Source organism: Anarrhichthys ocellatus, unplaced genomic scaffold, assembly GCF_004355925.1.
Source record: "Anarrhichthys ocellatus isolate YVR2014 unplaced genomic scaffold, GSC_Weel_1.0 scaffold3, whole genome shotgun sequence".
NCBI classification, from domain to species: domain Eukaryota; kingdom Metazoa; phylum Chordata; class Actinopteri; order Perciformes; family Anarhichadidae; genus Anarrhichthys; species Anarrhichthys ocellatus.
Genome location: NW_022280033.1, coordinates 10,596,283 through 10,605,420, shown reverse-complemented (window position 1 = coordinate 10,605,420; position 9,138 = coordinate 10,596,283). Strand labels below are relative to the sequence as shown.

Genomic DNA, 9,138 nt, shown 5'->3' with positions numbered 1-9,138 from the left:
TGCAGAATAGTAAATCAAATGTATGTCCTGGGAATAGTTTAATGCCAGCAGGATTTCTGCTCAAATTGGAGGAAAATGTTTCATTTGCTTTCATCTTTGTGCATCGCCACTACTGTGGCTGCTCGTTTCTGATGGAATATATTCATATGAATCTGCATCTCAATTAATCCTCCCCTACTAGCAGCATGTCTCTGTGTCTGTCTGCGTAAGCAACACTAGGACATAACACTGGAGCTGGATTTTCTCTGCTCAGTATTGTGAAGTGATCCTGGACAAGGGAACTGAATACCATGATTGACAGTTATTCAGGCACAGGTGCCTACCTAAAACTGCCAGTGAATATTTAGAGTTTGATGCACAATAATGCAATCTGTGTATGTGTAAAAACGGTGAATGCACATCTTTAGTAATAACTGAATATTAATGTTAAGCAATTTATAAAGATTTATTAACTTAACAGGTAAAAAAATACAGATAAATAACACATTATCATGGTACTGCAGTTTTACAATGGTCAGAGTCAAGTAAGACCCGTTTGTAAGAGTAAGTAAAGAACAAACCATCCGTGACACATTGCCTTTTCGGTGGTGAAAAATACAGACCGAACCATGAGCAGTATCACTGCAAGTTTTTGAGGTGTTGGAGGCTGATATGTCCCTATTTCTTCAGCTGTATGGAGCCACCATGCAGACATCCTGACAGCCAACCAGATCAAATGACCAGAGTGAGTTGGACACAGCAAAGACTGCTGATATTAGGCTACAAGTATGCCCGAGTCGAGTCCGTCATACAGGTATTAAGTCCTTTTTAACTGGGAAGGCGTCCCATTTTAAACCATCTCCAGGTGGGGGGTGTCCAGAGGGAAGGAGAACACGTGTCAGCCAGTGACTAGAGACAAAAACAAAAAAAGAAATCAAGCAGAACAGGTTACAGGAAATACAAGGCAGCACTGGTCATAGATACAAATCATTTAACATCAAAGAGACACACCTTGTCTTCTCCACGCCCAAGAAGATCTTCCAGTTATTCAGCCTGCCATAGTTAAAAGGGTTTCTGTAAACCTGAGCAGTTAAAGAAAAAGAATCCGAGCATTTAAAAACATAGTACTGTCATTGCCATTTAACCCTCTAATTTCTTGTAATTGAAGGTTTGTAGCTCACACAACCTGAAATGTGTTTACATTTGAAATATTCAACATGCTCACCCGTCCTCGTTTTGCCATTCGCTTCGTCTCTTTGCTGTTGACGTGTTTTTCGATGCTGGTCTCTCCTCTGGATATGAGGACTGCATGCCATAGGGTCAGAGATCCCAGGGCCACTGCCACAGTGCTAATGGAACAAAACACATTGTATTTGAATGAGACAACCACCACGTTACAATTCTCTACTACATACTGACAGTATGGAATCTATAGTACACAATGTTTGAAGATGCATTGTACTAAAAAGGAAGTAATGAAAGACGTAATGATGGTTTTCCGAATATTTCATACGCTTGTTTGTTTACTGAGCTCAAGCTGGAGCTGCTTCACCACCATCCACAATGTTACACTGTTTTTGCAGCTATGAGCGGCTCCTGCATTTCCTTTGTGCATTTCATTGTGGAGCAACAGTGTCAATCAACAGCATGCTCAAACATTTTTGCGACTTAGCAGGCATACTTTGTTTGAGTATACTTGTGTATACCAGTGTGAGCACACTACAAACACAAAGCCTGTTTTGAATTAGTTTGTAATATGGACTTGTATATTTTACCTGGTCAGCACCCACATGTAGATGATGCTCTTATGGACCATCTTGTCCTTAAAGGTGTACGGAGGTGCAGGTGTCTGATAGTTGGTCTTGACAAAAAAACAAAAAAAAACAACAACATATATTACATAACTAACAGATAACACATACGCTTATATTATTGTGTGTGTACTTTTGAGACTGTACCTGGCCAGGGGGGAGAAGCCCTATGAGAACACCCATCCCAGTTACTGGTACCCCTGACTTTTCCACATCCAGATGTTTGAAGCGCTAATGGAACAGCCCGCGTACACAAACCCGAGTGTTAAAGACAGAAACAAGGCAGTGTGAGTAAGCATCAGTAAAACCCAGCAGAGAAAGACACCAGACATGGAGGAAAAGTGTATATAATAATACCCAAAAAGTCTTACAAGGACAAAACTCCAAACAGTGCCAAAGGCAACGGCGGTCAAACAGTGTGGTGTGAGTCTGAGCTTCTCACCTCAATGGCATTGTATGCATCTAGGAACAGGTTTCTGCCACTGACGCTACAGTAGACACAGCCTATGGACAGTGCGACGCAGAAGGAGAAGAAATAACGGTGGTTTAAATGCCCCACGCAGTTATTCAGCCAGGCTGAGATGCTGACATTAAGGAAACAACCATCTTTTCTCAGTCACATAAAAAAAATGAAATAATGTTAGCACAAAGGATACGACAATGATGGTCCATTTTCAGAATGCACCTGCAAAGACAAAAATTAATATTCAGTCTGGTACTTGAAACAATTTTGTGAGGGTTTTCCTTGCGTGTTCACATCAGATTGACAAACCACTCATCACTTAAGGAAACACCAGAAGAGAAGAAAAACGACACCGACTCACCTGTTACAGATACCACAGTGGTGTGTTCTTGCAGGTTTGGGAATGATGCATTTTTTGCAGACCGCCACAAACGGACTGTCGTTTTTTTCCTGATTGAAAGAGGGCATTTTCATTGCATTAATAAATGTAAATTCAAATCAAAACCAGACTAGTAAGCTTTTTGGTGGCTCTGTCTTACTGTAGGGGGGTACCCTGGGGAAGTCTTGGTGGCCTTGTAGTAGTGGAAAACAATCATGACGAGGTTCCAGTGTCCATAACAAACGTGCCAAGCGATCCACGGAAGAGAGTATGTGCTGAAGACCGTAGGCAGTAGGATCAGATACGCTATTGCCAAAATGGAGCTCGTCAGTATCACCACCAGACAAACAAACACCTGCAGGACAAACACAGAGAGCCTTCTTCAGAGAAGAACTTGGAAACTCCTGGAACTAATCAAAGCCTCAACACACACACACACACACTCACCGCGCCGAACCAGCGTGTGACATAGTCCACAGTCCAAAACACCGGTTCAAAGACTGAGTCGAAAACCACATCGGAGTCTGTGAGGGAGCTGAAGTACAGTGACTGCACCAGCAGTCTCATGTATGCCCATATTGTCCTAATCGACAAAGGCAGTGTGGTCCTTCCTCTCCTGGTACAGGACCTGAACCGCACACAACGCAGCAGGTGGAGGCTTGAGCTGGGACACCACCGCATTCTGCATCTGTGATATGCACGGACCTTTGAGGAACAATAAAGAAACAATATAATGAAAAAGGTACAAAAGAATACAGCAAACCGCATGTATAATAAATCCATATAAAACAAAAAGGACATAGTAAGAAATGTTGTCCATTGTAGGGCTGCAATTATCATTACATATGCTTCTAAAGATCTTGATTTCGATTAATCAATTAATTGTTTGGTCTATTAAAACAGAAAAATAGTGACAAATGTCCATTTCCTACAACCCAATGTGCTTTTTTAGTTTCACAAACAACCCCAAAACTTTACAGATAAGAAGCTGTAAACGGACAATAGTTTGCATTTAAACTTGAAACATGATTAGAATTATTAATTGATTAACAGTAGTTGCCAAAAGCCTGTCACCTCTTATCGAGTGTATCAAGTCAAACTTACCAAACGCTGAATTTGGAAGCCGGTAAACTTGGATGTTTTGGGAGCTGAGTTGTTTTTATAACTCACCGTATCCGTCTGTGCCAATTTACACTTAAACCTCATCAGGTAGATCTATGTAACGGTGTAGCGAGATGAACAAGCCAGAGCATTCGCTTGTGAATCAAATAGAAATATGGAGGTAACAAACGAACATGTATGAATAAAGGGCTGGCTGTTAGATATGCCCAAAGCCTCTCGTTAGTTGCTTTGCAGCATTCCAGACAGGGTGCAGTCTGAGCGGAGGTTTTTGCAGCCACCTGAGTGGCCTGAAGTAGAGTTGACACTTGTCAGCAGCAGCAACATTCAGCTTCACAGCATCAGGCAATGCTAGCCTATTTAAAGACCATTGCAAGGCAATTAGGTAAACTATCGCCTCATGAAAGCGTTAACATATAATCTGTCCATAATGCACATTGGCTGTGAACAGTCTTATAGCATCCTAACGCTTCAAACTCCCTTTTGTTTGTCCCGTGGTCCAGTGTTTTCCTGTGCAAACACTGTGTGCTGCGTTCTTATGTTCAATAATATTACAGATTTATTTGAAGGGAATACTCACTTTTCTATAAAGGCAAGAAAGCTGCCGAAACCACCCCTCCCGTCGACATTTTCAAAAGGAAGCAAAAACGAGTTTATCGCGAAACGTCAGCGAAGAAGAGCAGAATCAGGGACCTTCTGTGACAAATCTGGATCCTGATCCGGAGCTAGTGCGCGTGCGCCAGAATAGCGGCGAAAGGCATCATGGTAGTCTGAGTCAGGAATACATTACGACATTTCAGACAGATAGATACGACATAATAGTACCTGTATATACCTGAATGTCCTATGTTGTATGCTTCTGAAACGGTCACTTTAAATTATTAGAAAGGTGACACGCTGCGTGTCGTTTACTATAATTCTCAGAATGCTGGGACTTGTAGTTCTCACATGTAGAGCTAGAGCTACACTCGACCCACTCGCTCGCCATGTGGAACCCACAGTAAGCGGGGACACAAACCTTCCAACCTCAAGCTAACGGTGTGCTGGGTTGTCAGTCATCATGTCATTTTGTTTTAACTTCGACGTCCCGGCACAATCAACAAGCCCGGACGACGTGGATGGAAATGAACTGCCAAATGGAAAGAAAGATAATACCGCTAAATATGTGAGTAACGTTAGCTCACTAATACATGTGGTCTAGGTTAAGTTGCTCAAAGCTGTCAGGCAGGAATTATGACTACTTGTTGGCATGGATATGGTCGTTATTAAAATAAAGATAATGTGTATACTTTTATGAGGGCTGGATGACGGGAAAATGGACCATATAGCTGTGTCCCAAGACTACTTTATAGATGGACAGACTACTCGTCTCCACTTCCTTCCACACTCTACCAGTGGCGGTGTCTTGAGCCGCTGTTTCGAGGTCCCACACACACACCCACCCGAGTCAATCACGAGTTGAGCACGGCCACATGGCGTGAGTCACCGAGCTGCTACCTTAGATTAAACATGAAAATTAACTCTTAAAACTTTATAAGCGTTGTAAGAACTACCAAAAATGACAGAAAACATATTTGGGAAAGAAAATATTGGCCTGTACTTTGACTCTCTGTGCCTCTGTCAATCATTTTTTGTTTGGCCAATCATGGGCTTGTCTCCAAATAACACTGGTGTAGGTATCGGATGTGCTCGGTCTGCCAGATTGTCTTATGTCCCGCCTTCACATATGACGTCACGCATTATGATTGGCTGTATAGACTACTGTGTGCTCCTACAACCCGCCCCTTCTCCGCGTCTGATTGGCTATGCCCTTCTAGGTCGTAGCTAAACCAGTCTGTGCTTAACGTTAGCCTAGCTATGATGCTAACCGGCTCTACCAACTACACAGGTCCAGGAAGAGAGCATTTTATTCCCGTAGTCCGAAAGTAGGCTACCTGTTCCAAATAACGGGAAGTTGTTTACAAAAAAGGATCGTGAAATTCACTTTAAAAATATGTTTAGGCTGGAAACCAACTCTGTAGATTTCTAATGTTGACAGTTTCAAAATATTTCTCTGTCGACGGATTGTTCCACAAGGAAGAAAAATAATCCTTAAACTAATCATTTTCTCCATTTAAATGAATTAATGTGCTAATTATGTATAATAATGACACATTTTATGATTTTGCAGTATTGAGTTTAGATAGAAAACGGCAGGGACACACCCCCTCATTAACACACTCACACTGTATAGATATGTGCAGAATATTTAATTGAGTCACTTCCTCTGTATCATTCCATCACAATTAACAATACAAATTGAAATGAAAGTTAGGTGTGCATCTGCAAGAGAGTGTAGGTGGCAAACCCCTTGCCTATAAGCCTTGACATCTGCACCGTCGATAAACAGTCACAGCGGAAATCCTACATTCATACTGATAGACGACTGTATGAGTTGTTACTCTGACACCAAAGATCTCCAGGCATTTTATCTACACTGTTGTGCTCTGGTGGTTGTGACAAAATGGACAGTTTGACCGACCAATTCACACATGATCTTTGCAAACAGTGTTGCAGTCACACGGTGGATGACGTGGCGTATTTGTAACAGTCTCATGTAAGTTCATCAACCGGGCAACTAGTCTTTATTAGTAGAGCACATATTTTATAGACTCAATAGGTAGATATACTGTAGCATCATTATAAACCGATTAACATCCAATCAACACTGCACTGTCGTAGATTTGTTTAAATCCAAGTTCTTACATGTTCGTGGTGTTTTCACATCCAGACTTAGCATCATATTCATGACCTCCACAATTCCTATGAAATTCGTATGAAGACCCAAAAGCCCCATAATCCTGTATTTTCACAGAGCCATTAGGCGCATATGTAGCTGAGGGAATACAGTTGGTCTTTAACCATGCACACTGCTTTATATCTTCCAGATGGAGGATGATGCCAAACCAGCAGAGCTAGTAAAAGAGGCCAAAGAGCACCTTCCACTCTCTGACCCACAGCTCCTCAGGGATGCTGTCGCTGAAACGGTTACCATAGGAACTCTCCCCCTTCTTCACTTCCTCAATGAGACCATTTTTGAAAAGACGGCCTCGGAGCGAGAGGACGAGGAGGAGATTCTCTCTCGCACCGTGGAGCAGAAGTCCGACCTCATCTCCGGCGTGTACGAGGGCGGGCTGAAGGTGTGGGAGTGCACTTACGACCTTCTGGAGCTGCTGGAGAAAGACGGAGAGACCTTCGGGGGGAAGGCTGTTTTGGATTTGGGCTGCGGTGCCGGCCTGTTGGGGATATTGGCTCTGCATAGAGGAGCCAGGCAGATCCACTTCCAAGATTATAACAGTACAGTTATTGAGCAGCTCACAGTGCCAAATGTAATACTAAACTGCCAAGAGGAGGAGGAGGATGAAGTAGACAGTGAAGATGACAAAGAAGGGCGGGGCACGGGGAAAGTACAGGAGGAAGACGGTTGTAAAAAGAAGGGGAAACGAGAGGTAAAAGACGGCAGCCCACCACCTAAGAAAAGAGCCGCAGACCTATCCCAGCACCATTCACTAGCTAAGTGTCGGTTCTTCTCCGGTGACTGGAGCACGTTTCTTGCTTTGGTTAAGAAGGAGGACCCACAACCCAAATATGACATTATATTCACTTCAGAGACTATCTACAACACGGCATACTACCTAGCGCTACACGAGACCCTCCACAGACTGCTTGCCCCAGATGGGCTCGTCTACCTCGCCACCAAATCCCACTACTTCGGTGTCGGTGGTGGACTGCACCTGTTTGAGACGTTTGTGGAGCAGAGGGGTGTTTTCTCTTTGGATCACCTTTGGGACGGTGAAGAAGGACTTCAGAGACACGTAGTCGTCCTTCGTTTTAGAATGGCAAAGAAGTGAAGCAGCTGGGTTTGATACGCAGCTTCGTTCATGTAATAACTTGCGCTCTGCACAGTTAAACACAATAAAAATATCGGGATTTTTTTCTATGTGCTTGCAAGTTGTATGTAAGAGCAACTGTGGTAAAATAAGGAAGAGCTGTAATAAAATATGCTGTCTCATCTCCGATTTGGTCTTTTGTTACCTATACCTTCTCTCACTTCCTATATAGAAATTTGAATATGTCTGCCAGTAAGTGAAGTGCAGTTAAAAGGGGCTGTTAGTGGTCTTTAGATGCATGGGGAGAAAAGAAAGGAAATGGGCTCAGTGACCTTTGCAAGTGATTTCCCCAGTGTTCAAACAGCAGCATGAAAGCCAGGCTTGTTTCTGAAGTCCGGCACAAAATGTCAATTGCAACTTATCCTACCAGCCCAAGGATGTAGTTTGAAAGTGGATTCTAAAGTCACTGCACATCATTGGTGGGACTCTATGGGGTCTCTGTACCTCTTATTTAAGTAGTGGCTCCTCTTGATTCTGTGGGGGTTTTTAAGCATCAGTTAATGTCACTACGTAATCTGGGTGTGCTCCATTGCAAAACAAAAGGTCACGACACATTGGCACGAGTACTGACAGGAAATATGTGCAAAAACGCATCCAAGTAGAGGAAGGGAACTATGCGGTAATTTTTCCAACTCCGTGTGGAATCCCCTCTTTGTCCAGATCAAGGAAATCAATTTAATTATTCTGACAGGGCTTTTTTTCCTGAGGAAGTGTGCATGAAATTCAGACTAGTTTCTCGTGTTGATGACGAGGACTTCAGAGGGTTGTCACAGGGTCAGTGACCAACGAAACTGTTGTATTACTGTCAGCTGGCGTGTTCAACAACTGTGGTTTTACCCAGCTGACCCAGTCCTGTCATGTCCGGCTGATTGAACACCATCAGTATCGCATCATGTTTGACCAAGACCAGAGAGCAAACAAAGTTATTTTAGGAAGGCTGTGCTTTTGTATACACCCCTATCAGACCTCACCTGAATAAATGACTCCAGCTACACAAATATTCACATGAATCAATCTCATCATAATCATGTCCATGACGCAGGTACCACACACTGCCCTCCTGACAAATAATAGTTATTCGAAGATAAAAAAACACTTTTCTAGGAAACATAATGTCACCATGTCAAACATGGCTGTATTTCAACACCCACTGTGTGTGGATAGAATTTCCACATACATATGTAAATATATTGTATTGTTAAGACTATTTCTCTATTACGCACACACAAACACCAAACACGGTTTCTGTTTGCATATGCCAGGCCAGCAAACTTCCAGTGTGTCTGCCTCGTCATCGTCTCTCATCTCGACAGCTGTTCATGGCCTGTGGGGGAATTCCTGGTTCCTCGAGTAGACACAGCCTTTACCCTGTTTACTTTATGGGAACAGGGGGCAGGGCCAGTCAGATGGTTTTCTTCAGAAACTATTATGTGTTGATTCACTGTGAGGGGGCGTGCT

The 9,138-nt window shown here is 43.0% G+C and overlaps 2 protein-coding genes across 5 annotated transcripts; one reads left to right on the top strand and one right to left on the bottom strand.

Annotated features, from left to right (window-relative positions):
• Window positions 1-426: 426 nt before the first annotated feature.
• zdhhc16a (zDHHC palmitoyltransferase 16a) lies at window positions 427-4,655 on the bottom strand. 4 transcript variants are annotated; one of them, XM_031841897.1, is made up of 11 exons: window positions 4,332-4,655; window positions 3,080-3,337; window positions 2,793-2,987; window positions 2,615-2,703; window positions 2,447-2,475; window positions 2,233-2,366; window positions 1,938-2,021; window positions 1,755-1,840; window positions 1,205-1,328; window positions 991-1,061; window positions 427-888 (listed from the first exon to the last, which is right to left on the bottom strand). In XM_031841897.1, the coding sequence occupies exons 2-11, from the start codon at window positions 3,311-3,313 to the stop codon at window positions 786-788; spliced, it is 1,149 nt and encodes a 382-aa protein (XP_031697757.1). In that variant the 5' UTR covers window positions 3,314-3,337; window positions 4,332-4,655; the 3' UTR covers window positions 427-785. The 4 variants fall into 4 exon arrangements, with proteins under 4 accessions (XP_031697757.1, XP_031697741.1, XP_031697734.1 ...); XM_031841881.1 differs by lacking the exon at window positions 4,332-4,655 and adding an exon at window positions 3,737-4,324; XM_031841874.1 differs by lacking the exon at window positions 4,332-4,655 and having other exon boundaries at window positions 3,080-3,825.
• Window positions 4,536-7,804, top strand: mettl18 (methyltransferase 18, RPL3 N3-histidine). Its single transcript, XM_031841906.1, has 2 exons — window positions 4,536-4,916; window positions 6,679-7,804. The coding sequence occupies exons 1-2, from the start codon at window positions 4,812-4,814 to the stop codon at window positions 7,639-7,641; spliced, it is 1,068 nt and encodes a 355-aa protein (XP_031697766.1). The 5' UTR covers window positions 4,536-4,811; the 3' UTR covers window positions 7,642-7,804.
• Window positions 7,805-9,138: the final 1,334 nt, after the last annotated feature.

Coding starts and splice junctions, on each gene's coding strand:
- mettl18 (XM_031841906.1), top strand. CDS start 4,812: ATGTCATTTTGTTTTAACTTCGACGTCCCGGCACAATCAACAAGCCCG. Junction 4,917..6,678: donor AAGATAATACCGCTAAATAT/GTGAGTAACGTT, acceptor TATATCTTCCAG/ATGGAGGATGATGCCAAACC.
- zdhhc16a (XM_031841874.1), bottom strand. CDS start 3,472: ATGATAATTGCAGCCCTACAATGGACAACATTTCTTACTATGTCCTTT. Junction 2,022..2,232: donor ATGCATACAATGCCATTGAG/GTGAGAAGCTCA, acceptor CTGTTCCATTAG/CGCTTCAAACATCTGGATGT. Junction 1,062..1,204: donor GAATGGCAAAACGAGGACGG/GTGAGCATGTTG, acceptor TTAACTGCTCAG/GTTTACAGAAACCCTTTTAA.